Below are 27,754 nucleotides of genomic sequence, written 5' to 3'. Positions count from 1 at the left end.
CCCTGGTGGCGCAGTGGTTAAGAACCCTCCTGCTGATGCAGGGGACACGGGTTCGAGACCTGGTCCGGGAAGATCCCACGTGCCACGGAGCATCTAAGCCCGTGTGCCACAACTACTGAGCCCGTGCGCCACAACTACTGAGCCCACGTGCCTACAGCCCATGCTCCGCAACAAAGATGAGCCACTGCAATGAGAAGCCCGAGCACTGCATCAAAGAGTAGCCCCCGCTCACCGCAACTAGAGGAAGACCGCACGCAGCGATGAAGACCCAACGTGGCCAAAAATAAATGTTTCTTAAAAAATCAGTAAAGTTATTAAAAGAAAAAAATGTCCACGAGCTGATCACACACCCCACAACCCTCCTCCCTCACCCTGTCTTTAAAAACCTTTACTTGGGGCTTCCCTGGTGGCGCAGTGGTTGAGAGTCCACCTGCCAATGCAGGGGACGCGGGTTCGTGCCCTGGTCTGGGAAGATCCCACGTGCCGCGGAGCGGCTGGGCCCATGAGCCATGGCCGCTGAGCCTGCGCGTCCGGAGCCTGTGCTCCGCAACGGGAGAGGCCACAGCAGTGAGAGGCCCGTGTACCACAAGAAAACAAAAAAAAAAACCAACAACAACCTTTACCTGGAAGAGTTAAGGTAGTTTGGGTCTTTTGAGCACTAGCTGCGTGGACTCCTTGCTTAGCGCCTGCAGTAAACGCTGCCCTTTCCTTCCTCACACGCTGGTGTCAGGAGATTGGCTTTACTGCATGGACGATCAGACCCAAGTTTGCTTTGGTCACGAATCCACTCAGGTAGCCTTTAACTCTGTGTTCATTAACAGGCGTAACTGGGATCCTTCCCTTCTAGATAAAAGGACCAGGCTTGAACCGGAAACCGTGTCCACTCCAGATTTAGCTAATTTAGCCACCAACTCATCTGCACTCTAGACTATTCAACTGAAAGGAAGTCCACTCAAACCCTTAACCTTCAACTCCAGCAAATGAAGGTCCCGAGACAAAACCCAAACCCTCCTAGTTCCTGCTATTATCGCAAAAAGCCAGGACTTTGGGGAAAAGATTGTCACAAGTGTAAGTGCTTCAAGTGCCTTCAGCCCTCTAAGCAGCCTTTCCAACGCCCTCCTGACCACCACCAACGGGCCTCTGAGGAACCACAGGGGTTCTTCCCAACCCTCCCTCTTCATCAGCTCAGAAAAACAACTCTCCAGATTGGGAATCAATCTCTTGGCACCAGAGCCTCACTCTCAGTTCAACTGTGGTAAAGCAGCCCCGGCCTCGGAGCACGAAAGTGATCCAAGTAGTGGGGGCCTCTGATGAACCTCAACAGGGTCCTGTCCCTGAACCTGCTCCTTTTTGCTTAGGCCCCTGAGAGATACCCACACTTCCCTCCTTAGTCTCTCCGCCCCTATTCATTTATTGGGCCGAGACAGCTCAGCAAATATGCCGGAATTTCTTTCTCCCAAAAGGGGAAATAATTCTAGAATTTCACAGTAACAGTCAAAATAGCCAACCAGGTGAGTTCAGTGACCCTTCACTGGCTTGGCTTTGCTTTGTCTCTGACGGTCCTGGAGCTGATTCGGGAGACGCTGATCATTTGTCTCTGCTGAGTCAGCTACCATCCTCCTTATGGGCAAAACGTCTCCAACTGATACTGGCAAAACCCACAGTGCTCTTCCCATTAAGACTCAAATAGGTCCCTCGAAACCTCTCCCCAGAACTAATCAATACCCTATGAGGAAAGAAGCCCTTCAAGGTGTAAAGCCCGTAAGAGGATTCCAAGGCTCAGAGCCTCACTACCCCTTGTGCTAGTCTCTGTAATACTATTAAATATAACCCGTGAGAAAGCCCAACGGCTGAGGATGGAGGCCTGTCCAGGACCTGCAGGCAATAATCAACGTGCTGCCCCTCGACACCCTGTTGTTCTTAACCTCCCTACTCCACTAGCATCCGTTCCTACTGAAAGCACATTTTTTCCTGTTATTAATCTGTGCTGCACACGCTTTGCAGGCACACCTCGGAGATATTGTGGGGTTGGTTCTAGACCGTTACAAAAAAGCGAGTATCACAATAAAGCAAGTCACGTGAATACTCTGGTCCCAGTGCATATAAAAGTTATGTTCATACTCTAATGCAGTTTATTAAATGTGCAATAGCATTGTGTCTAAAAAACGATATACGTACCTTAATTTGAAAATACTTTATTCCAAGAAATGCTAACCATCACGAGCCTTCAGCAAGTTCTAATATTTCGCAATAGTAACATCAAAGATCACTGACCACAGGTCACCATAACACATATAACAGTAATGAAAATGTTCGAAAAATTCCAAGAATTACCAAAATGTGGCACAGAGACAGGAAGTGAACAAATGCTGTCGGAAAAATGGCGCCCACAGACTTGCTGGATGTAGGGTTGCCACAAAGCTTAAATTTGAAAAAACACAAGATCTGCAAAGTGCAATAAAGCAAAGTACAATAAAACGAGGTGTGTCTGAATTCCAGCTGATAAGGCTAGCTGAGACCTTTTCAGCCTTCACTTGGGAAGGACAATACATCTGGACATGAATGCCCCAAGGTCTCACTGAAATTCCTTCCTGCTTTTCCCAGGCTTAAAGGCTGATGCGGATGCTGTTTCCTGCAGGCTCTGCTTTATTACAGTATGTGGATGACTAGCTGCTCTGCTCGCCTCCTCAAACCTCTTCACAGGAAGACACCATCCAACTGCTAACACTTTTGGTTTCAAAGGAGCATTAAAGCCTCCAAGGAAACACTGCAGTTGCTCGAACTCAGGATCGCTCTTTAGGTCACCGGATCTCGGAACAAGGACGCAGTAGGATCCAGGTAGGCTTCATGGCATTCTGAACTTCCCCAAACCTAACAGTAAGCCCCACCTCCAATGGACTTTCATACAAAGCAGCGCTTCCCAACTGCCCTTTTTTCTCTGTAAAGTACTATTGCTTTCCCTGGTCTCTGGACATGGCTATTACAGGCTATATTTGCACACCCTTAACTGCGATTCCTCTGCCATTCCTGAATAAACTCATTTTGCTGATAAAATAGCCAGCTATTTTTAAGGTTGATAGGTCCATGGATGAAAACTCCCAGAGCCTCTTACTGTGCAACGGGCCCCCAGTCCTCTCGCTGACCCCGGCCCCGCCAGGCCCCAGCCCCTCCAGGCTCTGGGGCAGGCACCCGGATCAAATCCACCTGGTGGGGGAGGGCGGGGTCGAGATCTGGGGTCTGGGGCGCAGAGGCACCCCGCCGACATGGCGGAGCGGTGGCACACCTGCCCGGTGTCAGCGCCAGCCCGAGAAGGCCCGGCCCATCCCACGGCCCACGGGCCCTGGGGAAGCCGCGCGGGGCCGCAATGACAGGGAAATCCCAGGGGAACCGGCTCGAGCGGAAACCCCACAGGCTGCGCAGCCACACCAGCGAGATGTGCGCAGGAGCGAGCAGGGTGGGCGTGACGTCACCGCGCACGCACGGAGGCGCGCCGTGGCATGTAAGCCCGCACGCAGGAGCAGCGACGGCGGGCGCAGGCGCAATGGGACTCCGAGGGCGCGGCAAAGGCGCATTGGCTCAGAGCGATGGGCGGGGAGTCGACGGCGGCGCGATGGCCGCCTACCGGCGTCGGACCTGCCGGCCTCACTGCCCAGCCCGGAGCCGGGCCTCTTGACGACGCCAGAGGGCGAAGCTCCCCGGCCCGCTGCCGCTGTCATGTATCCGCCGCCGCCGCTGCCGCCGCGCCGGGACTTCATCTCGGTGACGCTGAGCCCCGGCCGGAGCTACGACGGCGGCCAGGGCCTGAGGCGGCGCTCGTTCTGGCGGGTGAGGGGCGGCCTGGGGGCCTCCCCGGGGCGAGCGCACGAACGCGGCTCCCGGGGTCTCGGGCTGCAGGGCCGAGGCGAGGCCGGCGGAGCCTGAGCCGGCACACGCGGGCTGCCGCTCTTTCCCCGCTGTCCCCGTGGCAGCCAGAAACGGTCTCCGCGTGGGTTTGCATTCTCCTCGAACGCGGGCCCGCGCGGTGTGTCGTCTGCAGCAGGATCATCCCAGCCTGCGGCCCCTGCCGAGAGGCAGCTTCCTCCGGTTCAAAAGCAGCAGAGCCCACGCTGGGCTCCGGAATTCCTCGTCGCCCCCACGGAGTGTGTCACAGTGGGAGAGATTTCCAGCTGTGCTGTTGTCAGTAAAAAGTGCCATTGTCTCTCTCTCTCAGAAATGGAAGCAGCTGTCGAGGTTACAGCGGAACGTGGTCCTCTTCCTGCTGGCGTGCCTGATGCTCTGCGGCCTCCTGTCCTACATCAGTGTGGCCGACGAGTGGAAAGGTACCAGCTCCACGATTCCGCTGGGATCCGTGGGGGTTCCTGAGGTCGGACTAAGCGGCAGCAGCGGCTCTCGCAGCTGCAGGAGGCATAGACTCGACACAGTGGCAGGAAGTCGAAACAGAGAAGCCTAGAGTGTTCCCAAGCCTCGGCTAGGAGGTGGCTGTTAATTTGAGGTTGTGTGACTGTTCCCCAAATGTCTGCTGTGAGGACCGGCATCTCACCCTCTCTGTCTCGCAGTGAGATTCAGGTCCTGAGGCTGAATGCTGAGTCCGAACGCGTCGCGTGGATTCCTCACACGCGCTACCGGGAGCTGGGAAGGGCCGGGCAGGGTGCCAGTGAGGAGGTGCAGGGTCCCTTCCGAATTGCTCTAGGGTGGCTTCTTTGAGGAGGAGGGCTACAGAGCTGCTGTAGGTTTGCTCCAGTAAATGGCCCGTGTGCCACCTTGTGCCCTTCCCGAAACGGAAATCATAAAGGCAGAGCAACGGGGATGTGGGTGGGGATAAGGACAGAAACGGCCAGGTGCTTTGGAAAAGGTTTGATTCCCTTTGGCCATTCTTGAATTGCTTGAACGGCCCTCTCCGGAGGTCCCGCCGCGTCCTTTTACACGGAGTCATAGCTGTGTGGATGCCGTCTCGAGTGCACGTTGAACGTTCTCCAGGCTTTGTGGCGAATTTGAGATAAAGTAGATTCTCTTGTTTAGCCGTGGGCAGCAGGTCGGCAGAAGGGCCGAAGATGAGACCCGCAAATCCACCCGTCTTGCCAGCTCCTCGGAGAGCAGCTGAGAACCCGGAAACCTTCGCGGGGGCGTCACCTCAGGTACTTTGAATAAACTGTACGTGGAGTTGTGACCCGGGCCTGTGCCAGAAGCATTTCGAGACAGTACGTGCTGTTTCAGACAGTCTGGGAAGGGTTCTGTTTCTTACCATTTGTTTGAGGTTTTAACCTCACACTTCTTGCTCTGGGCTGGTTGGATGAAGGAGACGGGGCAAAGGAAGAGGGCCATTCTGTCCCTCGTCTTCTTTGTGCATCTGCTGTGCCGGATCCTTGGTAGGTGTGAGACCCATCCCTTTTCTCTGGGAGCTACTGGCGGGGGACACTCAGGTGGGCACTCCGCTCTGGACCTGCCCGAGCGTCAGTCGGGGCCTGGGAGAGAGGTTTGGGAGTGTGCAGGTGCGTGGTGCCTGCTGTCCAGAAAAGGGGAAGTAGGGGCGAGGTCTAGCCCTGGGGCGCCTTCCGGGGTGGGGGAGGTGGGGCGGGGGGAGGACGTGGAGACTAGAGGGCAGTCTGGGCAGCCAGAGAGCCAGGGAAAGTCCCCTGCAAACGGCGGTGGCTCTGGGGGGGATGGCCTTGGAGAACCCAGGGCGCTCTGCACCTGGGGACACCCTGCACTGCGGGTGCGCCGAGGGCCCCCCAGGGAGAGGATCCTGGGACGGGTGCTGGCCTCACACCCCTGCAGGGCTGCCCCGGGGAGACACAGGCAGCCGTTCTCCCCGTGTCTCACTGGAGGGTCTGTGGGTAGAAGAGGGAATTTCTCCTCCGGAGCCACGAGCATTCTTCCTGCCGCTTCTGTGGCTGCTCTTCTGCCTACTGACCTTCACGGTCCTGTGAAAGCAGAGTGCGGCACGTTTCCCCACTTCAGCGTCCACGACCCCGTCTCTGGTGTCTAGGAGGGGCTGGACGTGAGGGGCTGAACACCTGTGTCTCCCCTGGCACAAGTCCTGGGGCCGCTCGGACCTCCTCTCCCGCTCAGACGCCAGCCCTCGTCCCCAGGACCTGTTTGAGCAACGATGCATCCTTGTTTCGGCCACCCCCGCGCTCTTGACCAGGGGGGCCCAGCTGGGTGGGGTTTGAATCCCTGGAAGGAGAATGCTTTCCGGGATCTGCCAGCAAGGTTTCCACGGATGCTGAAAAGCAGAGTCTTCTCCATTCACAACTCAGCGTCCTCACATCCTGGAGGGGTTGCCATCATGCGCACTGGTCAGGGCTGGCTGGGAGCCAGGAGGGGCGCTGCCCTCCCCGCAGCGCTCTGTCACTGACTGGCCACCTCTGCCACGCCCTTCCGAGGATGAAGCTGGGGAGTCCGGGCGCGGGCCTGCGACGGTGTCTGCGGCTCCATCCATGGGGCCGTGCTGGCTCTCACCCTGCCAGCCCTGCTACCCTCAGGGTCTGACACCCGGAAACGTCCCTGCCAGCGGCTTAACCCGCTGTCCAGGGTGGCACTCGCCCGTTGGCAGAGCCTCCAGCCGGGTAGTCAGGGCCAGGAGCTGGCGAGTAAAGGGCTCCTCCCAGAGCTGCCCGCCGTATGAAAAATGAAAACAATTTCCTCTGGGAAATTGCAGCTGCTCCGCCAGTCCACAGTGCTCCCTGCACGGGGCCGGGTCAGACGGGGGCAGCGTCCCAGATGGACGATTGAATCATTTCACGAGTGACTCTTGTCTCTGCTTGTGTCTGTCCAGAAGCCTCCAAGGCATTTCCGACGGGGACCACCCAACCTGCAGATCAGAGCCCCCGATGGAGACGCCAAGGACAGGAGGCAGGACGAGGCCCAGAGGAGGGCAGAGGCAGCCGGCGAGGCTCGCTGGGAAGACGACGCGCAGGGGAGCCGCGTCAGGTACAGCAGAGCTGGACTGAATGGGGACGCAGAGGCCGCCAGGCGGTCTCTGTGGTGTTTCTTTTCCTGGAAAAGAGAGAAGCAGCCTGACGCATAGTGCACCTTCTGGTTTCTGTTCCTCGCAGACAGTGTGTGTCCCGTGGGGGGTGGGAGGGCGTGGAGGCCCAGCCTGAGCCCAGCTCGGCTGCGACCTCGACCTCGAGCTCGACCGCGGGGCCTCAGCACCTCTGCCCCTGCCCTGAGCTCTCTCTCTACTCCCACTGCAGCTGGAGGGGCACAGGGACCGAACCGGAGCAGGGCCCCCAGCTCTCTCCGAGAAAGGCAGAGGCCACCCCCAGGCCTTCCCCGCAGGCCCTCAGGATGAGGAACAGTCCAGGTAAGGTCCCGCCTGCGCCCTCTCGGGCCTCCCCTGGGCACTCTGAGGGAGGGGGCGTGCGGACACGCACAAGAGCGGCGGGGCGGCGGGGGGCTCCTGCCGTCCCAACAAGCGCTGCTCAGCCTTGGACACCCAGGTGCAAGGACGCACGGGTCTCAGCGTCTGGCACCCCTTAGAGCTTTGCAGACGACGTGGGGCTCCTTGGTGGCTGTCGTCCCGTGTCCGGCGCTGCAGCCGCACAGGAACGTGTGTGCGGGAGGCTCATTTCCTGCCTGTGTCCGGGCAGCCAGGGGCCTTGGGTGCTGCGGTCCTCATGTCGCCCCTTGAGGGGTCAGTCTGTCCTGTTCCCATTCCATGGACAGGAGAACTGAGTCTGGGTCCCCACTGGGACCCTCTGCTCTCGGTGCTGGAGCCCCCAGGGAGGACAAGAGAGCCCGGAGTGGGGACTCGTGGCCATGCACGTGGGGACACGGGGCGACCGTGTGGGGTTAGAAATGGACGGCAGAGCCGTGGGTGTCGACACTGACGGGACATGTGGCGAAGCTGTGGACACACGTGTTCCCCTGCGCGGTAGCCACGTGTGTGCACGTGGTCCCCCCGCGTGTGGCGGGAAGCAGCCTCTGGACGCGCCCCGAGGGCGCCCTGGGGAGTGTCGGGGTGGCCTTGGTGGTTCTGCTCCCCGTTTCGTCCCCGTTGGAAGTGTCCGCAGCTGATCGGGCAGGACGCAGCACCGCCAGACAAGGTATTTTTGTCCGGGTCACCAGCGCCTGTCACGTTTGATGTCCCCAAACCAGACTGCACGTCGCAGCCGTAGTGGTCCCGCGGCCTCCGATCCTTTGCTCTGCGAGTGTTCACTGCCCCCCGGAGGGTGGTCCCCGCCGGGCTCTGGTGGAGGCGGATGGGCCCGGGCCAGGCAGCGGGTCTTGCTCAGACCTTCACTGCAGCCCACGGTGCCCCCCGCCTGCCTCCCTCACCGAGGGGCTGCAGGACAGCTCTGTCCGGGCGCCCACGCCCCGCTTCCCTCCTCGCAGCCTCGCAGAACGAGCGCCAGAAGGCTGTGGTCGCCGCTTTCCGCCACGCGTGGGCCGGATACCGCAAGTTCGCCTGGGGCCACGACGAGCTGAAGCCCGTGTCCAAGTCCTTCAGCGAGTGGTTCGGCCTCGGCCTCACGCTGATCGACGCCCTGGACACCATGTGGATTTTGGGTCTGAAGAAAGGTATCTGCTCATCCCTAGCTTGGGGGGCCGAGCTCTCGTGCGTGACCCTCGGGCCCGAGCGAGCCTGGCCTGGAAGGTGTCCACGCGCCGTGTCCCGCTGGGCTGCGCCTCCCCTCGTCCTGGGCGCCAGGGTGGCCGTGCTGGCCGTGGGCAGTTCCTTTGTCCCCTCACGTCCAGGCGGCCTGGGGATGCTCAGGCCAAGTGTCCCCTGCGCCCCCTGCCCAGAGCTGAGTGAGGCTGTAGGTGGGCTTCCAGGGGCGTTCCCAGCCCGTGTTTCTGTTGCAGTCAGGCGGGGCCCGGTGGTGGGAGGTGACACGTGATCTGACGGAGCCGCCAGCGCCCCGAATCTCTCCCTAATGTCCTCCTGTGCCGCGCAGATGGGGCTAAGTTGGGATGGTGTGTCTCTAGGTGTTTCTAAACTGGCATTTTAAACACCTGCTTTAAGTTTTCTGATTGGGCTGAAGACCGCCTGCCACTCACTCACCCTCGTGGTCCTTTGTAGCGTGGCTGTGATTGTCGCGCACTTGACCTCGTGCTGCATGGCCTTCCCCCAGCTGCACACTGGCTCGATTTTTTTTGCGGGATTGGAAGCCTTCAGGGTACCCTCTTGCACTAGGAAGTGATGTTGAAACCCTGCAGGGGATGCATGTGGCCCCAGAGGGAGCAGTCAGGGAAACGCTTGGACTGTTAATTTGTTCCTGTATCTCTGCTGTTTCATGTGATAGAATTTGAAGAAGCCAGGAAGTGGGTGTCCCAGAAGTTATTATTTCAGAAAAATGTGGACGTCAACCTGTTTGAGAGCACCATCCGTATCCTGGGGGGTCTCCTGAGCGCCTTCCACTTGTCCGGGGATGTCCTCTTTCTGGAAAAGGCCGTGAGTGTCCTGGCACCAGGGCGGCTCACGTCCTGGGGGCCCTGGGGTCTCGAGTGCCGCACAGTCGGTCCTTTGCTCGTGGGATCAGGGCGGGGAGGCATTGTTCGCAGTCTGCGCTCCCCTCTGCGCGCTCGAGTCTGCTTCCGTGCACGTGCGTGGCTGAAGTGGCCCCGCTGCCCGCAGGCGTGGTCATTCAGAGCTGGTTGAGTCCAGCTCGGTTTCTGCAGCTCTTCAGGGGTGGGGCCACATGAAGCCAGCAAACTCAACTCTCCACTGGATTAGGTGGAAACGGGTGACAGGTTAGTGTCATGCCATGGAGACAGGCCGCTCTGGGACAGGGATCATTGACTCGTCGCTGTGTTGTGTATCAGGAGGACTTTGGAAATCGGTTAATGCCTGCGTTCCAAACACCCTCTAAGATCCCGTACTCCGACGTAAACATCGGCACTGGAGTTGCCCACCCACCGCGTTGGACCTCTGACAGCACGGTGGCCGAGGTGACAAGCATTCAGCTGGAGTTCCGAGAGCTCTCTCGTCTCACGGGAGTTAAGAAATTTCAGGTACGGAGGGGCTGTGCTTCCAGCTGGAGCGGGTTTGCAGCGGGGCCGTCTCTGCTTCAGTGGGGCAGGTGCAGGTCTGTGTGGTCATTGATCCTGGGGCCAGAGACCAGTGAGTTTTTGGTTTTGTCCCACGTTTTTCCTGGTGAATCCCATTATCTCGTGATATCAGAGGTGCAGGCATGAAAGGCATTGACTGGAGGGTGAGTCCTCTGCCTGGCCCAACCCCCGTGCAGTCCTGTGTCCTGAGGGTCCTGGCAGTGGACGTCTTGTCGTGTGGCGCTGTGCGTGGCCCCGGGTCCACCTACTGTTGTCCGGGACTCTTCTGAGCCAGCGAGGGCGGCCGGCTCTGTCGTGGCTGCTGCCGTGGGATGTGTGGAGTCACTGGGTTTTGTAGCCAGTTCAGTGCAGATGACACCGTGGTCGTCCCAGCTGTGGCACCTGGACTGTGCCCACGCACATGTCTGTCCTGGGCGGGCGGCTGGAGCGGTGTTGCTGGCATGGCTCCTGCTGTGTGGTGGGACCAGCAGGTGCACGTGGAACGGAGGGCTGACTTGTGGGTTTTGTTCTTGGCTCTCTGTGTGTTATTGCCTCTAGCAGTGTCTGCTCACCGCCTTAGGCAGGGCCCCTCCTGTGGACGATGTCTCTGCTTGTGGGCCTTCCTCTAAGGTTGCCTCTATTCGTTCAGCTTTTTTTCTCTCTCTCCTTTTTTTTTAAAGGATGGCATTTTATTTGTTTTATTTTTTTAATTAATTAATTACTTATTTTTGGTTGCGTTGGGTCTTCGTAGCAGTGCGTGGGCTTCTTATTGTGGTGGCTTCTCCTGTTGCAGAGCATGGGTTCTAGGCATGCAGGCTTCAGTAGTTGTGGCTGCAGGGCTCAGCAGTTGTGGCTTGTGGGCTCTAGAGCACAGGCTCAGTAGGTGTGGCACACGGGCTTAGTTGCTCCGCTGCCATGTGGGATTTCCCGGACCAGGGCTCGAACCCGTGTCCCCTGCATTGGCAGGCGGATTCTTTTTTTTTTTTTTTTTTTTTTTTTTTGCGGTACGCGGGCCTCTCACTGTTGTGGCCTCTCCCGTTGCGGAGCGCAGGCTCGGCAGCCATGGCTCACGGGCCCAGCCGCTCTGCTTCATGTGGGATCTTCCCGGACCAGGGCACGAACCCGTGTCCCCTGCATTGGCAGGCGGACTCTCAACTACTGCGCCACCAGGGATGCCTTCCCTTTTGCTTTTAATTGAGATTTAGTTTATATATCGAGAAATCCTGTCTTCTGTGTACATTGCGTGTACTCACACGTCTGTGACCGTCATCGTTATGTAATTCCAGAACAATTCCCTCACCCAGATTGAACCCAGCACTGTTTGCCGACCCCCCTTGGCAGCCGCACAGGGCTGGGCTCTGGCATGGGCCCCATTCTGGTCAGTTCGTGTCCCTCCTGCAGTGACTGCAGTCTGGGCGCTGAGTGAGCACGGAGTCCTCAAGGTTGCAGGACTGGTCAGAACCCTTCCTTTCCAAGCGCAGACAGGCTTCCTCGTGTGGGCTGACCGCGTGCCTGGACGGTCACCTGCTGAGCTCTGGCCTGTGTCCCACTGGGGATCTTGACAACACGGCTCCTGTCGGGTCCCGTCCTGCACAGACGTCCTCGTGTGTTGTCCAGCCATACTTGTACCTCTTCGTGGGTGTGTGACTGTGTCTCGCTGGAGCAACTTTTCTGACAGTCAGTGGTTTGTTTTCTGAGTTTGTGTGTTGGGCTGCTGTGTATCTTCGCGTATAAGTGAGTCATCAGGTCCCTTGCCCATCGGTGGACTGAAGGGGTCGTGTGCATGTTGTCAGGACGCATACACGTGCTACGGTGGCCACTTGCTCCTAAGATGTCCCCCAAGGGTGGGGGCTGAGAACCGTGGCGAGGGCGGGGTCAGCCCTGTGGTCAGGCCCGTCGGGGCGACAGCATCCAGGGAGCGCAGCCCGCCCTGCTCACTGCACTGCCCTCCTGTGCCCCAGGAGGCCGTGGAGGAGGTGACCAGGCGCGTGCACTCCCTGCGCGGGAAGAAGGACGGGCTGGTGCCCATGTTCATCAACACCAACAGCGGGCTGTTCACCCACCTGGGCGTGTTCACCCTGGGCGCCAGGGCCGACAGCTACTACGAGTACCTGCTGAAGCAGTGGATCCAGGGTGGGAAGAAGGAGACACAGTGAGGCCCGTTTCTCAGCTCTCAGGGTGGTGGGAACTGGCAGCCGCGCCAGCTGGGGCCGGGCCCCTCCGCGGGGTGGGGTTCTCCTCACAGCCTGTGTGCAGAGCCAGGGCCCGGCTGGCCGCTGGGGTCCACGGCTCGTCAGTGCCGGGCAGCCGGGGTCTTCCTCGGGCCTGTGGCCGCCCCTCTGGCGTCCGCTCCCGTGGCAGACGACCGGGGCCACCTGGGCCTCCTCGAGCTTAGTGCCCTGACCCTGAAAATGCACGCTTCCCGGGGAGCAGCCGTAGTTCCTTGGCAAGGTTGGAAAATAGAGATTAACCCTCAAGTCTCAGGCCCAGGGGTGACAGTGACCCAGAATCAGGGGCAGGGGCAGCTCCAGGCCATCACCCACGGGTGAAACGAGGGTGTCACCCACTGGGGAGCCCGCGGGCTGGTTCAGAGAACTGGGGTGAGCGCGTCGGGGCCAGGGGCTCGGCAGAGAGTGGTCTCTGGTGGCCCCTTGGGGCTGGTTGGGAGGCACGGGCCCTGGTGAGGGGCGGGGGCAGAAGCCCACGGGGCTGACGCGGGCCTCCACGCGGAGACTGGCGGGGCACCACCCCAGACAGGGCAGCCGCGAGAATGGGGACGGGCGCTCAGGGTCGTGCCCTTTCCCGGAACATGGGCCCCGCTGGTCTGCACAGGCTACTGGAAGACTACCTCGAAGCCGTGGAGGGCATCAGAAAGCACCTGCTGCGCAGGTCTGAACCCGGCCAGCTGACCTTCGTGGGGGAGCTCGCCCACGGCCGCTTCAGCGCCAAGATGGTGAGCCTGGGCTGACGCGGCCGAGTGGGGTCTTGGGGCTCCGCCCTCTGTCCTTGACATCGGATGGCTCAGAGACTCCGGACGTCGGAGGGAACCATGCGATTCTGGCCGCGGAGTGTGAGCCGTCCCGAGTGGACGTGGGCTGCGCAGCCTGGGCTGTCCCGTGACAGGGGGAGCTGAGGTCTGTGTGGTGCCAGGGCCCCTCCCCTGCTCCAAGCCCCGCCTCCCGTGCTCCAGGGGACCCCTGCCCCCAGCCCCCCTTCCCCCGCCCTCCTGCAGCTGGTGTTCCATTGGCCGTTTGGGGCAAGAGGTGAGGGAGACCCGGCTCAGCATGTGCTCCCCGGGAGGTGGTGGTCCTTCTAGCAGCTTCTGCCCTGCGCACGTGGGGCCCTGGTGTGTGGCCTGCAGTTCAGTCCCCTGTTGGAGCCCTGCCGGCACTCAGGCCTGTTGGCTCCTGGGAACACGGGAGGCCTGATAACGCTGGACCCGTGTGGAACCCGTGAGGCCGCAGGTCCATGGTGGTGAGGTGACCCTCTGATTCCAGGACCACCTGGTGTGCTTCCTGCCGGGGACGCTAGCTCTGGGCGCCCACCACGGCCTGCCCGCCGACCACATGGAGCTGGCCCAGGCGCTCATGGACACCTGCTACCAGATGAACCGTCAGATGGAGACGGGGCTGAGCCCCGAAATCGTGCACTTCAACCTGCACCCCCAGAGGTCCCATAAGGACGTGCAGGTCAAGGTGAGCCACGCTGGGGCTGGTGCGGCTCAGGGGCGCCAGGGCAGGGGCGTGGCGAGGCTCATCCTGAGCCCGCATTCCTCCCCAGGCCGCCGACAGACACAACCTGCTGCGGCCCGAGACGGTGGAGAGCCTGTTCTACCTGTACCGCCTCACGGGCCAGCGCAAGTACCAGGACTGGGGCTGGGAGATCCTCCGCAGCTTCAACGCGTACGCGAGGGTGAGGCCGCCCGCCCCTGGGTCTCATCCCCAGCTCCTCGCCGTCGCCTGCCGCTGGACTGGGTGGGGGAGGGCCCAGGGGGCCAGGGCATCCCTCCTCCCTGTCTCGGGGGGCCAGCCTGGGTGGGGCGGGTCCCTGCAGCGGCCCGAGGTGCACAGGGCGTGTCCCTCCTGGGTCATCTGTGTCTCGGCCGCTGCTCCCCAGGACGGGTGCCGTGACAGCCACCACCCCCGCTGTGCTCAGGCCCAGCCGCCCATCGTGCAGCCGGGGCCATGGCTCAGAGAAGGTCTCGCCCTGCACAGGGCCCAGTGCCCAGTGCCCAGCCCAGCAGAGCTGAGACTTGGTCTTTGTCCCGTGGCACATGAGGTGCTGGGTTGTACACCCCTCGGGTGACCTCTGGGCTTTTGCAAGACCTGTACAGGTTCTGGAGGTTGCACTTTCCATCTGGTCACTTGCAGGCTGCTGGCATCCCCCAGGGGGTCCCTGGAGGAACCACGGCTGACCTCCGGGGCGGCCAGTCCCCTTGTGGGCCTTGGTGTCCTCACCGCCCCAGACCCTGCCCTGGGGGGCCTCTAGCCTGCAGCCCTTGAAAGGGCTGAGCCTGCGTCGTGACGCCGTGGCCTTGGCTCTCGTGCAGGTCCCCTCGGGCGGCTACTCTTCCATCAGCAACGTCCAGGACCCGCGCAATCCCCAGCCCAGGGACAAGATGGAGAGCTTCTTTCTGGGGGAGACGCTCAAGTACCTGTACCTGCTCTTCTCCGACGACCCAGACCTGCTCAGCCTGGACACTTACGTGTTCAACACGGAGGCTCACCCCCTGCCCATCTGGGCCCCCTCCTAGGGCGGGACGGCTCCCGAGTGGGTGCTGCCCGGGGGACTGATGAGTCCTGTCATGGAGCGTGCCTGTGGGCAAGACCATGGCCCTGACCTTGGCTGTGCGGTGTCCTCCCAGCCGGCTGGAAGTGCTCCAGGCCGGGCTGATGACCGAGGCCAGCAGCAGCTGGGCCAGGACGTTTCGGGGCCTCACAGCTGCTTGGGGTGGCCGCTGGGCTTCTGGTGCTCTGCCACGGGTCTGGGCTCCTTGCCTGGTTCTCATCGGGACACCGTTAGGAACAAGTAGGAATAAATCAGTGCTGTGATTCAGGGAGGTCCCGTCCACCCGGGGAGCCTCTTCCTTCTTCCTGAGAAAATGATGTCGTGACTACAGTCCTGAAACCCGAATGCCCTCCTGCTGGCCGTGCAGGGCTTCCTAGGGGTCCTGGGCCACACTGGGTCCCCAGAGCCCATGATGAGATCAGAAACAGGTGCTGCGGGGACAGCCTGGGTACAGCTCAGCCTCGAGGCCTCACAGCCTGTGAACACGCCTCAACCTGGGGGTCTCTCTCAGGGGGCATCCGTGACCTCATGGGGATCTGGGCCCCTGGCTGGCTGTGGTGTTTACAAGTTGGACTCAGGGATCCTCCCCTTGCCCTTGCAGGGGCTGGGCGGGGCTGGGCCGGCAAGTTCACTGGCTCCCAGGCCAACCCTGATGGATGGACTTTTCAGTGGAGATAAAAGTACATTTGTTCTAACTGGCACCTGCTGTGTCTTTGTTTCCGGAATCGCAACTGTGAAACGGGGAGGGGCGGCAGGGGCAGTGTTTGGGTCAGGTCTGACGTCCAGAGGTCAGCTGTGTCCCTGCCCCCGGGGAGAGATTTGGGAGCGTCAGCTTCCCAGGGCAGGTGCTGGCCACAGTGGTGCCCAGGGTGAGAATATGCCTGTGACGGTTGCCGGCGCCAGTGAACATGGCGGGCCCTACCTGCTCTGCCTGCTTCCCTGGCGTGTGGGGTGTCCGCGCCTGGGGCTCCTTCTCAGGGTGCCTGGTCAACCTATTTCATTCCTTCTTTTAAAAAATAAATTTATTTTATTTAATTTTGGCTGCATTGGGTCTTCGTTGCGGTGCGCGGGCTTCTCATTGCGGTGGCTTCTCTTGTTGCGGAGCACGGGTTCTAGGTGTGCGGGCTTCAGTAGTTGTGGCTCGTGGGCTCTAGAGTGCAGGCTCAGTAGTTGCTCTGTGGCATGTGGGATCTTCCCGGACCAGGGCTCGAACCCGTGTCCCCTGCATTGGCAGGCGAATTCCTAACCACTGCACCACCACGGAAGCCCTCACTCCTCTTCTTCAGCCGGCTCCATCCATGCCTTAGGACTGACCCCGGGGTAGCTTTTCAGAGAGAAGCCAGGATCCTGGGCCTCGGCTGGCCCTAGCTCCCAGGCCCTGGTGACCCTGCAGGACAGGCCAGCCCCTTCTCCGTGTTAAACGTAAGGAGACTTCGTCCTTACCCCTAGAAGCCTCTACACAGGCACCAGACCCAGGGTCAGGCAGGGCCTGGCCTGTTGCTGTGGCCCCTCCTCCGCTCGCACCTTGTGCGCTCACCCTCAGGCAGGGCTGCCGCCCTCCACTTGCCCACGGGCCCTGCAGGCTCCGTGCCCGGCAGGTGCCCGGCAGGTGTGCGGGGCCCGTGTCTCAGTCGGCCTCTTGCCCTGCCTCTCACGGCTGTGGCTGCCTGCCTGGCACGACCTCCCCAGCTGGGGGGGCACGTGATGCCCCCTGTCGCTACCCCCGCCCCCCATACCCCAGCGCAGGAGCCTCTTGGGCAGCGGTGGGTGTGGGACTCGGGACAGCAGGGTTCCCACACGGTGGGGCCTGAGTCCGCTGAGTGAGGCAGACTGCCCCCCGGCCCCGCCCAGGCCTGGCCCCAAGCAGGGGGACTTGGGGGCTGCAGGGCTCCCCAGACGGACACTGCAGTGGCTGGGGACGAAGAGGATGAAGAGGACAGCTGAGAAGGGAGGTGGAGAATCACTGGGGTGGCCTCTCGTGGTGGTGTGGATTGGCCACTGCAGGAAAGGCCGGTATCCCCCGTCACCCAAGGCACAGATGGGAGCTGAGGACGCTGCTTTATTTATCAGCGGAGTTTAGGAGGTGGTGTAAGTGTGTTCACTGTGTCCAGGGCCTCAAGACAGGACAGGACGTGGGACAGGACATGCCTGACAGGCCACCAGTGTTTGTCCGGCCTCTCCCTCGGGCAAGGCCCTGCCCACCCTGGCCGAGCTCCAGGTTCAGGATGTCGGGCCAGGGCTCCTCCCCCGCTTACTCGCCTCAGGCTCCCAGCAAGTCCTCCCTGGTCCTGCTGGGGGAGCAGCCCTCAGCCTCGGAGCCCCTGTGCTGTGCCAGCCGCAGCCGCTGCTCATGCCTCGCTGCCTCGACCCACTTGCCGATGAGGGTGGCCTCTAGCTTGCGCGCCTCCACGACAGATGCGGGGTCTTCTGGGTGGGACGCTCTGAGGAGCAGGTGTGGGGGGCACTCAGCAGGGCTGGCAGGCCCCGAGCCTCACACCACCCTAGCCCACGTCCACCCATCGGCCCAGGCCAGGTACTGCACCCCCTCCCCAGGCAGGACCACACCTGAGGTCCAGGTGATGCGCTCCCCCGTGGATGGTGACGGCGAGGACTGACATGCTCAGGTTGCTCTGAATCTGTATCATTGAAGGAGCATCCGTGTCAGGGGTGCAGACTGTGCTCTCGGCCTCAGCCTCGCAGCACAACCTGCTGGGAGGCTGCATGTCCCAGCCTGTGGGGTGCAGTTAAAGCAATAGTTTGAGGTGATTGCATAGACCTGAACGGTCCCATTAGAAATGAAAGGTGAAGACGAATGAGTCAGAAGCCAGGCCGCCATAAGAAGTAGGAAAAGAACCAACAAAGGGAGAGGAGGGAAGAAGGGAGATTGGAACAAAAACCAAGGAGGTGCAGAGCCAAGAGTGCCGGGACCCACACAGGGCAGGGACTTCCTGGCCTGACTCACCCCTCCCCCGGCCCAGGGGTCCAGGTCACCGTTGGAGAAGATGATGTTGCTGGCAGCCGTGAGGTCTGAAACGGACAGAGCAAGCAGTGGTGGGGACCGGGTGGGCCCCCCCCAAGTCTGGGTGGGCCCCCCCCAAGTCTGTGACCCAGGGGCTAGGGAGTGTGGGAAACAGAGGCAGCTCAGTGCAGGGGGAAGGATGCCGCCCCCAACCCTGTCTTGAGCCTCACCGCCTCCCCCAAAGCTGGTCTGCAGCCAGTCCTGCCGGGGCCACACGCCCCACGTGTCCAGGCAGTACCGCTGGCGCAGGGCTTCGGTGAAGGGCAGGTCAGGGAAGATGTCCGACACATTGTTGCTGGAAAATGTCAGGTTGATCTCAGTGCAGGCCTGCAGGACACCCGCACCACCATCAGGCCAGGGGGCCAGGACACCACATGTAGCACCCCATACCTGGCAGTCCCAGGCCCCCAGCTCCCACATACCTGGTAGTCCCAGGCCTTGGCGTCAGGGCCCAAGCCGCAGCCCGTGGGGTCAGCACAGACCTGGTACTGCAGGTAGATGTCATAGCAGGGCTCCGTGCCCGAGGAGTTGTACACCAGGCCTGGGGGAGAGGGGTACTGGGGCTGGGTGCCTGGACACTCACCCTGCCCCTTTAGACGGGTCCAGCAGGTGTCAGGGGCTCTGGGGTCCTATGGGCCCAGTGAGGAGTGGATCTGTACTATCAGCTCCTGTCCTGGCTGCTGAGGGCAGGTGGGCAGCCCACCTTGATGTTCTCCCTCCCAGCAGGGTGGGCCGAGGTGGGGTGTGCTGCCCTTTGCACTAGGGACCTCCCAGAAGGCCCTTGGGTTCGCGCTCTCCAGGCTGGGCCATGAGGGGGATGGCCACTTCCTGCCCCAGGGACCAAGTGGAGGCTTCTGCGCTCCCCGCCCCCGTACGGCCCTCATTGCTGCCCGCCCACTCCTCAGCCCACCCGCTCCCCTGCCAACACTGGGCCCCTCACGCTTGACACCAGCCCAGGCAGGTGGGCAGACGCACCGGCCAACGATCGGAGCCCCTTGATCCTCTGGCTCTCGCTCAGCAGCCGGTCGCAGCCAACCTGTGGGTGCCAGCAGAGCCCCTCAGCCGGCCACCCCCCTCGAGACCTTCCCTAGTCCCAGGTCCCAGAGTGGGTGCAAGGTCCTGGGGCTGGCCAGCTCTGACCACCCCAGGGCAGCCGGGCCCTTCCCTATCCACAGGACACTGCCCTCCCCGGGCTCCCGCCAGCCAGGGGTGGGTGCCTCACCTTGACGGGGTTGGCAGGAAGGTGTCCCACGAAGTCGGTAGGGTACGGGTAGTCCATCATGGCCAGCAGGGTGAAGGCATTCCGGGCAAACCCGAAGAGTTGGGTCAGGTCCCCTGGGCCAGAGAGTGGCCAGCAGGTGCCGAACTCTTGGCTGACCGTGTCATAGGCTGCCAGGAGGAGCAGGACAAGGACCTCTGGAGCCTTCAAGCACATGTGGGGGAGGGGGAATGGGGGGCAGGGAGGCAGGGGGCGGCCTCCTCACCTCCCTGTAGGAACAAGTCCTTGATCTGCCGGAAGGCGTCCCGCACGGCCTGGGCACACTTGGGACTCTGGCCCTCAAAATCCTGGAGGAAGGAAGGGTGTGGCTGCACCCGCAGCCTGGGCTGCTTGGGGGAGGGGTCGGGGGCCGGAGGCTTCACTTACTGCTGAGACGTCCCGAAAGAACTGGTAGGGGTCACCGAGGCCTGCCACCGAGACGACAGGTGCGCTGGCTGCCAGTGCCCCCGCCACGAGGTGGGGGTACTTTATCCTCATGTAGGCGCTGAGCATCCCCCCATAGCTGGGCAGGGGCGCAGGGTTAGCTGGGTGGCTCCCCACGCCACCCTGCAGCACCCCGCTCCCGCCGGCCCCAGTGCGCCTCCGCGACGACACCTGCCTCCTCTCTCCTTTCTCAGAGCCCCCCACCCCATGCCTCCAAAGGACCCCAAACTTCTAAGACCCACAGAAATTCTGGCCGGGGCCAGGCTTGCATTTGTTCCGGGAGAGAAAGGAGACAAGGACGCACCTCCCGCCAAAGGCGATGGCGGGGGCGTCCTGGGCCCCAAGTTCCTGCCGAAGCGCCCGGAGCAGCCCCGCGTAGTCGGCCAGGGCCTGCTCCACTGTCAGCAGCTCCGTGTACCCGCGGCACCTGGACCGCTCACCGAACGGGAGAGACTTTCCATAGTACCGCTGTGGGCAGGAGACCAGGGGTCACTGACCCCGCGCCCCGGTCTGGCCCCCACTCCCACCCCCAGCCCCAGCCGGTACCCACGTGCTCGGCAAAGACGACCAGGGCCCCCTGCTGCGCCGCCAGCTCCAGGATGAACCCCGAGTTGTTGGCGAAGGACCACACGTCCCCCTCGTTGCCCGTGTGGAAGAATGTTGGCCCCTCGCCCCTCTTCCAGAGCTTCTCTGTCGGATGGAGGCAAGGGGGCGGGTGAGGCGTGGGGTGCCCGTCCTCACCCGACAGCAGGAACCGTCCCCAGGGCGACCTCACCTGACAGCAGGAACCGCTGGCGGAAGGTCTTGTTCCCAAGCCTCTCGAAGTTGAAATGGTCCAGGAGCTGCTCGAAGTAGGCCTCCTGAAAGTCAGGGTCCGTGGCTCTGTGGGCTGGAGGGCACAGCGCTCAGCGGGGGGCACCTGGGGGTGCCGGGTGGGGGGCCCGCGGGCCGGCACTCACCCCCGGCCTCCAGGCTGCGCAGCTGCAGGGCCAGCACCAGGGCCAGGGCCCACGTCGGGGCCGCCTGCGGCGGGGAGCTCATGTTCACTTTGCCCGCCGGCTTCGGGCCAGGTGGGCGGGGTCACGTGACCGGCAGGACGGCCTCACGTGACGGCGTGGGCGGGGCTGTGAGCAGCTCTGCCGCGTCCCGCCGGCGGCCAGCTTCCGGGTCCTCAAGCTTCTGGCGCTCCTGCGTCACCACGAAGATGGTCGCTGTGGGGGCACAGGAAGTGGGCAGAGGGCTCGAGGGCCCGGTGCTGGGGCGGGGACGTGCCTGGCCAGTCACCCGTCCTCTAGCGGCCACTGCTGAGGGCCGGGCGCCGTGCCACACACGCACCGGGCGGAAGTGCCTGCCCCGCTGCCCAGCCGCCTCCCGGCCGCACGGCGTTGTCCTGGGTCGGGCCCCCCAGCGGGCAGCCCCAGGGGAGGGTCGCCGTCAAGGGCAGGGCTGGGGAAGGCCGCCTCCTGAGCAGCTGCTCAGGACGAGCCCTGAGAGGGAGGGAGGGAGCCTTAGGAGGATGGGGGTGGGGGCTCCGTCGAAGAGGGTCGGCCGCCGTGGAAGAAGAGCCTGTCCTGTCCGAGCAACAGTGAGGGCCCGTGTGGCTGGGCAGGGGGCGGGCGAGCGGGGGCCTCGGAGCCCAGGCAGGAGTTTGGGCAGCTGGTGGGGGTGGAGAAGGCTAGGAGGCCAAGCCTGGGATCTGGGACCCCCTCCCCTCCCCATCAGGCCAGCCCCCTCACTGGCTCCGCAGTACCCAGAGGACGGAAGGGCCACCTCTCCCCCGGTGCCAGTCCAGGGCCCGGTGAGGGGCCAGACAGGCCAAGCTGGGCGGCCCGCTCAGCACAGGTGGGGCCGTGCTGACCACAGTCCTGCTGGGGACGTGGGCAGTGAGCCAGGCAGCAGAGGGAAGGGGAGCCACCCGTTCCCACTCCCAAGACTGTCCCCGGCCAGCTCGACCCCCAGGCTCTGCCCAGGCCTGGACTGTCTGGTGCTGGGACGGCCCAGGCTGGGCTGGGGTCCTGGGCTCTGGCCACAGCCGGGAAACCGGGCCAGCTGGCCCATTGGCTTCCCCTCACACAGTCCCAGGACTGTTGCAATGGCAGTCAGCATGGTGACAATGACTGTCCATCACATGACACCACCCTATGGGTGTAGTCACCCTGAGGTCACCCAGTGCCACCCCACAATCATCCCACAGCCCCTGTCCCCATCCCCATGTCCCTGTGTCCCCGTCCCCATGTCCCTATCCCTGTGTCCCTGTGTTCCTCACTTTCCCATGTCCCCATGTGCCCACCCCCGTGTTCCCATGTCCCTATGTCCCCATCCCTGTGGCACCATCCCTGTGACTCCATGTCCCCCACGGCCCCGTGTCCCCATCCCTGTGTGCCCACCCCCATGCCCCCATCCTTGTGTCCCCATGCCCCCTTTTCCGTGTCCCTGTGTGCCCAGGTTCCCATGTTCCCATGTCCCCATGTCCCCATGTCCCTGTTCCTGGGTCCCCATCCCCGCACCTAGGGATTCCTGTCCTGTGTTGAGAGAGCTACACTTGAAGGCCCCCAACGGCCTCTTCAGGGTGGGGGCAAGGACAAGACACAAGGACTCACAGCCCCTTCCCCTGGATGGCAGCCCCTCCCCAGGCTGCTCTCACTTGCATCTCTTCCTCTATCAGCTCAGGGGCCTGATCCCAACACCCCCACCACAGACCCACCACGTTCCCCCCTCCCAACCCTCCAGGCAGCTCCTCCATGCCTGGGGTGGAACTGAAAAGGCCCAGAGAGGTGCATTCTGAGACTGTCCTGCCACACCTGGTGACCCTGAACACTCGGGTATGTCTGGGGGTCCAGGGCCCTTCCCCCAACTGCCCGGGGCCACTGACTTTGGGGACAAAGCTGGGGCCTGATTCCCCCTCCACAGCCCACAGATTTGGGGAGCCAGGCCCAGTCCCTCATCACAACCTACTCTGCCCTTTTCAGACCTCAAAGCTGCCAGGAACCAAGGGTGGGGAGGGGGGATGGATGGGAGGTACCAAAGTAGGTCCCAGGGCTTTCAGCTCTGGCCCATTAAGTTATACACTTTCAACCACATTTAAATGCATTGGCTTTTTCCCCCCCCAAACACAAATAATCTTTTACTTACTTACTTACTTATTTATTTATTTGGCTGCGCTGGGTCTTAGTTGCAGCCTATGGGATCTTTAGTTGCGGCATGTGGGATCTAGTTCTCTGATTAGGGATAGAATCTGGGCCCCCTGCATTGGGAGCGCAGAGTCTTAACCACTGAACCACCAGGGAAAGTCCCTAAATGCACTGGCTTTAACGCATCATCATTATTTCTAAAACGAGTTCATTTTTCCAAACAGAAACCATTCACTCATTAAACAACAACTCCCAATTCCCCCTCCCCCAGCCTGAGGGGACCTCTATTGTCCGGTCTCTATGAATTTGCCTATTCTAGATACCTCATGTAAGTGGAATCATACAGAATTTATCTTTTTGTGTCTGGCTTATTTCACTGAGCATAACGTCTTCAAGGCTTATCTATGTCACAGCTTGTGTCAGGATTTCCTTCCTTTTTTTTTTTTCCCTTCCTTTTTAAAGGTAAATAATATTTCATTGTATGGATGGACCACATTATGCACATCCATTCATCCATCAGTGGACACCTGGGTTGTTTCCAACTCTTGGCTATTGTTTAAAATGCTGCTGTGAACCTGGGTATACAAATATCTCTTCAAGACCTTGCTTTCAATTTTTTGGGGGGTATACCCAGAAGTGGGATTGCAGGATCATATGGTAACTTTATGTTTCATTTTTTGAGGAACCTCCATATGTTTTCCACAGCATCTGCATCATTTTACATTTCAACCAGCAGTGCACAAAGGTTCCAATTTCTCCACATCCTTGCCAACACTTGTTTTCTGTTTAATAGTAGCATCCCATGAGTGTAAGTGGTCTGTCATTCAGATTTTGATTTGCATTTTCATGATTAGTGACGTTGAGTATCTTTTCATGTACTTATTGCACATTTATAAATCTTCTTTGGAGAAATGTCTTGAATGGGCAAGGGGTGTCCCCAAGCAGGTCCCAGTGCTCTCAGCTCTGACCCACGCGGCACCTGCAGTTATGCCCACGTTCGTGTGTGTGTGTGTTAAATTATACATAACATATAAGGTACCCTTTTGACATTATAAAAGGTGTTTTCATTCTTCATTTTGTTGAGTTTTAGTTTTTTGTTAATTTGGGTTTTTGTTTTTGAGGTTTTGTTGTTTGTTGAGTTTCAAGAGTTTTTGTTTTTGTTGTTGAGTTTTAGAAGTTTTAAAAAGTATATTCTGGTTATTAAACCCTTATCAGATTTGTAGTTTGAAAATATTTTCTCCCATTCTGTGGGCTGCCTTTGTACTCTTGATAGTGTCCTTTGCTGCACAAACATTTTTACTTCGATGACGTCCAACATGTGTCTGTTGTTGCTTGTGCTTTTGGAGTTTTATCTAAGAATCCGTTGTCAAACCCAAGGTTATGAAGATTAACCTGTATGTTTTTTTCTAGGGGTTTTGTGGTTTTAGCTCTTATATTTAGGTCATTGATTCACTTTGAGTTAACATTTTGCATATGGTGTGACGTAGGGGTCCAACTTCATGTGGAAATCTAATTTTCTCAGAATCATTTGCTGAAGACAAATTATTTCCCGCATTAAATAGACTTACTGCCCTTGCAGAAATCAATTGGCCATAGATATATGAGTTTATTTCTAGAGCCTTACTTGTGTTCCATTGGTCTATGTCTATGATTATGACAACACCACACTGTTTTGAACACTGTGCGTTTGTAGGAAGTTTTGAAATTGGGAAATGTGCGTCATCTAACGTTGTTCTTTTCCAAGATTATTTTGGCTATTCAGGGCCCCCCTTGCAATTCCATATGAATTTGAGGATTGACATAAAATTTCTGCAGAAAAAAAAAAGAAAAAAAACACTGCTGGAATTTTGATAGGGATTGCATTGAAACTGTACATCACTTTGGGTAGTACTGACATCTTAGAATTAAGTCTTCCTGGGACTTTTCTGGTGGTCCAGTGGTTAGGACTCGGTGCTTTCACTGCTGGGGCCGTAGTTCAGTCCCTGGTCAGGGAACTAAGTATAAGCCGCGTGGTGCAGCCAGAAAAAAAAAAAAAAATCTTTCTACCCGTGAACAAAGGACATCTTTCCAATTATTTAGGTTTTCTTTAATTTATGTCAACAATGTTTTATGGTTTTCAGTGTACAATTAAATCACCCCCTTGGTTAAATTTATTTCTAATTATTTTATTCTTTTAGATGCTATTTTAAATGGAATTGCTTTCTTAATTTCCTTTTGAATTGTTCATTGCAGGTGCGTAGAAACATAACTGACTTTGTTTGTTGATCTAGTACCCTGCAACTTTCCTGCATTTATTATCTCTAGTAGCTTTCCTGTGGATTTTTTTGTGTATATCTTCTAGATATTTTCTTTGCTTACCAGGGAGACTGCACTTAACATCCTAAATTTATAACAGCATACTTGAGGTGGACAACTTCACTCAATCACATAAACTATGCTTCTAAGCAGTTCCATCTGCTTTATGTTGTCACTGCAAACTACATGTTTGTACACGGTGTGCACAATTACATGAATTTGTAATTGTTTATGCATTTGTTTTCCAAATCATGTAGTAAATAAAAAGTGGAGTCATAACCCAAAATACAGTAATACTGGTTCTTATACTTGCCCATGGTTTTGCCTTTACCACAGATCTTTATTTCTCCCTATGGCTTTGAGGTACTAACGTCCTTTCATTTAAATCTGAAGGGCTACCTTGAGCATTTCCCGTAGGCCAGGTCTGGTGGTGATGAACTCCCTCAGCTATTGTTTATCTGTGAATGCCTTAAATTCTCCCACATTTTTGAAGGTCAGTTTTGCTGGATATAGAATTCTTGGTTGACAATTTTTCCATCACTTTATTTTTTAAATTATTTATTTATTTTTGGCCGTGTTGGGTCTTTGTTGCTGTGCATGGGCTTTCTCTAGTTGCGGCGAGTGGGAGCTACTCTTCGTTGCGGTCTGCAGGCTTCTCTTGTTGTGGAGCACGGGCTCTAGGCGCACAGGTTTCAGTAGTTGTGGCTCGCAGGCTCTACAGCACAGACTCAGTAGTTGGGGTGCATGGGCTTAGTTGCTCTGCGGCATGTGGGATCTTCCTGGACCAGGGCTTGAACCCATGTCCCCTGCAGTGGCAGGCAGATTCTTAACCACTGAGCCACCAGGGAAACCCCCAGCAGGCACATTTATTGAAGTGAGGTCAAGTTCAATGTTCACAACTTAAGTTCGGGAGCAGAGATGTGAAAGAAACTTAAGAACCAGAAGGGACCTCTTGCAGGGTCTGTCTGGGGAAAACGCATAAGAGTTTTGTTTTTCCTTAATTTTTATGAGACCATGAGAGAAATTACAGAATGAAGGTAAGGAAGATCATATTAATTGTTTTGTTTTGTTTTTTCCTCCTTTGGTCTCCTATCAGTGGCTGGACAAAAACCTCCTGATTCTAGGCAGAAGTAAGACAAAAGCAGCATTTGGGACACAGACACCCGAATCAGAGGAAGAAGTCCTTATAAAGTTTTAAATGGTGACGGGGCAGTTTATCAAAGGAAATGGGTTTGAGAAGAAACCTTCTGAATGTCTTAGCTCAAGAGGGCAGCTTGAGGAAGGACAGACGATTGAAGACATGAGAAAGCAGACAAAGCACTAGGGAGCAGATGTCAGCGGCCAGGAAAAAAAATTCCACCTAATTAAAATACAAATCTAATCAGATAACCAAAACCCCACTGACGGAGTTATTCCCAGAAACACACACACACACTCAATGCTGAGGGTGTCAATGAAATACCAGAGTTCAGCGTGAACTTACTTCCCATTCAAGGACAGGTGGCTCCTCGGACAGACAGAGGCACAGGGGCCTCAGATGGGCCCACCGTTACCGAGCCCAGGGTCCCAGTCCAGGGTCCTTGTGCCAAAGCCCACCACAGACAACTGTGGTTAGCAAGGTGGGGTCATTACTCCAGGCACCGCGGGGACTTGGGGGCGGGGGGTCTCGGGAGGAGGATGCCGGGAAGAAACCGTTCGGGGAGCGGAGCTCTGGTCGGGGGTCGGGGAGGGCTTGCTCTAGACCAGACGCCGGCGGAGGGGGGCGGCGAGCCTGACTGGGGTCCTGCGCTCAGCGGGAGTGGGAGCGCCCCGCCTCGTCTCTCCTCACGGTCTCAGATGCCCGTGTCCGAGGCTGGGTCCCGGGCGTCCCGTCCCGGGGAGGCTGTCGCGGCCCGGCTGTCGCACGCCAAGACTCGGGCCCGGCGCCGCCGGACGCTCACCCGCCAGCACCAGCAGTGCCGCCAGCAGCCGCCGTCCGGGCTCCGGCCCGGGCTCAGAGTCAGCGCCCAGGCGCCCCCGGCGGGGCGGGCCGCGGACCCGTGAAAGCGAGCGGGCGCTGGCGGCGTCAGGAGGCCGGGCTCCCGGAGATGCAGCGCGCTCGGCGGGCCTGACGCCCCCACGCGTCTTTCGCGCGGCAGTCAACGACCAGCCTTCGCGGCGCAGCGCGCGTGCGCAGAAACGGGACCTGCAGCGGTTGGCGGCGGCGCCATTCTGCGCATGCGCCGACCGCTTCCTAGCTGGGCGGTGGCCAAGGCAACAGGAGGAGCTGGCTTCCGGCCGAGCAGGTCTCGCCGGAATCCGCGGCTTTGCGTCCTGTTGCGTCCCGGTGCGGCTCCCCCAAGGCCTGTGAGCAAGCAGTGGGGATCGGCCAGGCCTTCTCAGTTGGCTCTAACCCTGAGCAGGTGTCCCACCGCTCCGCCACGTCGGCGGGGAGCTCCTGTGCCCCGAACCCCAGGTCTCGACCCAGGGGCCTGCCCGGGGGCCTGGAGGGGCTGGGGCCTGGGGGGCCCGCCGTAGGGTCAGCGGCAGGCGGGCTCTTGGGGTCTTCATCCATTGGACCTGTGAAAGGTAATAAAGGGAACCCTCACTAAACTGCAGCCAGGAGGCCAGAAGGGGGAGCTCTCACACCCTACCGCACAGCCTTAATTGCAGACCCAACAGGAAGGTTACTACTTACTGCCCAGCAGGAGGAAGGAGGATTTTGCTCCCAGCAACAGCCCAGCCAATGAGACACCATCACAGTGCAGCCAATGAAAAGCCACCACACTTCCAACTCCCAGTTTCTTCCAATGGATTCTTTGATTAGAACAGCCCCTCGCAACTCCC

The 27,754-nt window shown here is 59.3% G+C and overlaps 2 protein-coding genes across 6 annotated transcripts; one reads left to right on the top strand and one right to left on the bottom strand.

The window, feature by feature from the left end:
* The first annotated feature begins 3,616 nt into the window (after positions 1-3,616).
* MAN1B1 (mannosidase alpha class 1B member 1) lies at positions 3,617-15,797 on the top strand. 3 transcript variants are annotated; one of them, XM_082657361.1, is made up of 13 exons: positions 3,617-3,825; positions 4,211-4,319; positions 5,020-5,135; positions 6,776-6,930; positions 7,197-7,306; positions 8,338-8,523; positions 9,249-9,397; positions 9,769-9,957; positions 11,955-12,145; positions 12,826-12,946; positions 13,491-13,688; positions 13,774-13,895; positions 14,543-15,797. In XM_082657361.1, exons 1-13 carry the CDS (start codon positions 3,715-3,717, stop codon positions 14,784-14,786), a joined length of 2,001 nt encoding a protein of 666 aa, XP_082513487.1. In that variant the 5' UTR covers positions 3,617-3,714; the 3' UTR covers positions 14,787-15,797. The 3 variants fall into 3 exon arrangements, with proteins under 3 accessions (XP_082513487.1, XP_082513488.1, XP_082513489.1); XM_082657362.1 differs by having other exon boundaries at positions 13,774-13,905; positions 14,543-15,794; XM_082657363.1 differs by having other exon boundaries at positions 9,817-9,957; positions 14,543-14,845.
* Positions 15,798-16,834: 1,037 nt separating this feature from the next.
* On the bottom strand, positions 16,835-26,973 carry DPP7 (dipeptidyl peptidase 7). 3 transcript variants are annotated; one of them, XM_082657365.1, is made up of 14 exons: positions 26,869-26,973; positions 20,462-20,713; positions 20,278-20,391; positions 20,053-20,192; positions 19,807-19,970; positions 19,446-19,581; positions 19,285-19,366; positions 19,023-19,189; positions 18,776-18,836; positions 18,223-18,341; positions 17,971-18,127; positions 17,744-17,808; positions 17,347-17,417; positions 16,836-17,222 (listed from the first exon to the last, which is right to left on the bottom strand). In XM_082657365.1, exons 2-14 carry the CDS (start codon positions 20,541-20,543, stop codon positions 17,042-17,044), a joined length of 1,539 nt encoding a protein of 512 aa, XP_082513491.1. In that variant the 5' UTR covers positions 20,544-20,713; positions 26,869-26,973; the 3' UTR covers positions 16,836-17,041. The 3 variants fall into 3 exon arrangements, with proteins under 3 accessions (XP_082513492.1, XP_082513491.1, XP_082513490.1); XM_082657364.1 differs by lacking the exon at positions 26,869-26,973 and adding an exon at positions 26,412-26,504; XM_082657366.1 differs by lacking the exons at positions 19,285-19,366; positions 26,869-26,973 and adding an exon at positions 26,412-26,505 and having other exon boundaries at positions 16,835-17,222; positions 19,023-19,223.
* Between the last annotated feature and the right edge of the window lie 781 nt (positions 26,974-27,754).

The sequence above is a fragment of the Grampus griseus genome, assembly GCF_964374135.1.
Source record: "Grampus griseus genome assembly, chromosome: 6".
NCBI lineage: Eukaryota > Metazoa > Chordata > Mammalia > Artiodactyla > Delphinidae > Grampus > Grampus griseus.
This window is presented reverse-complemented; position numbering and strand designations above follow the sequence as displayed.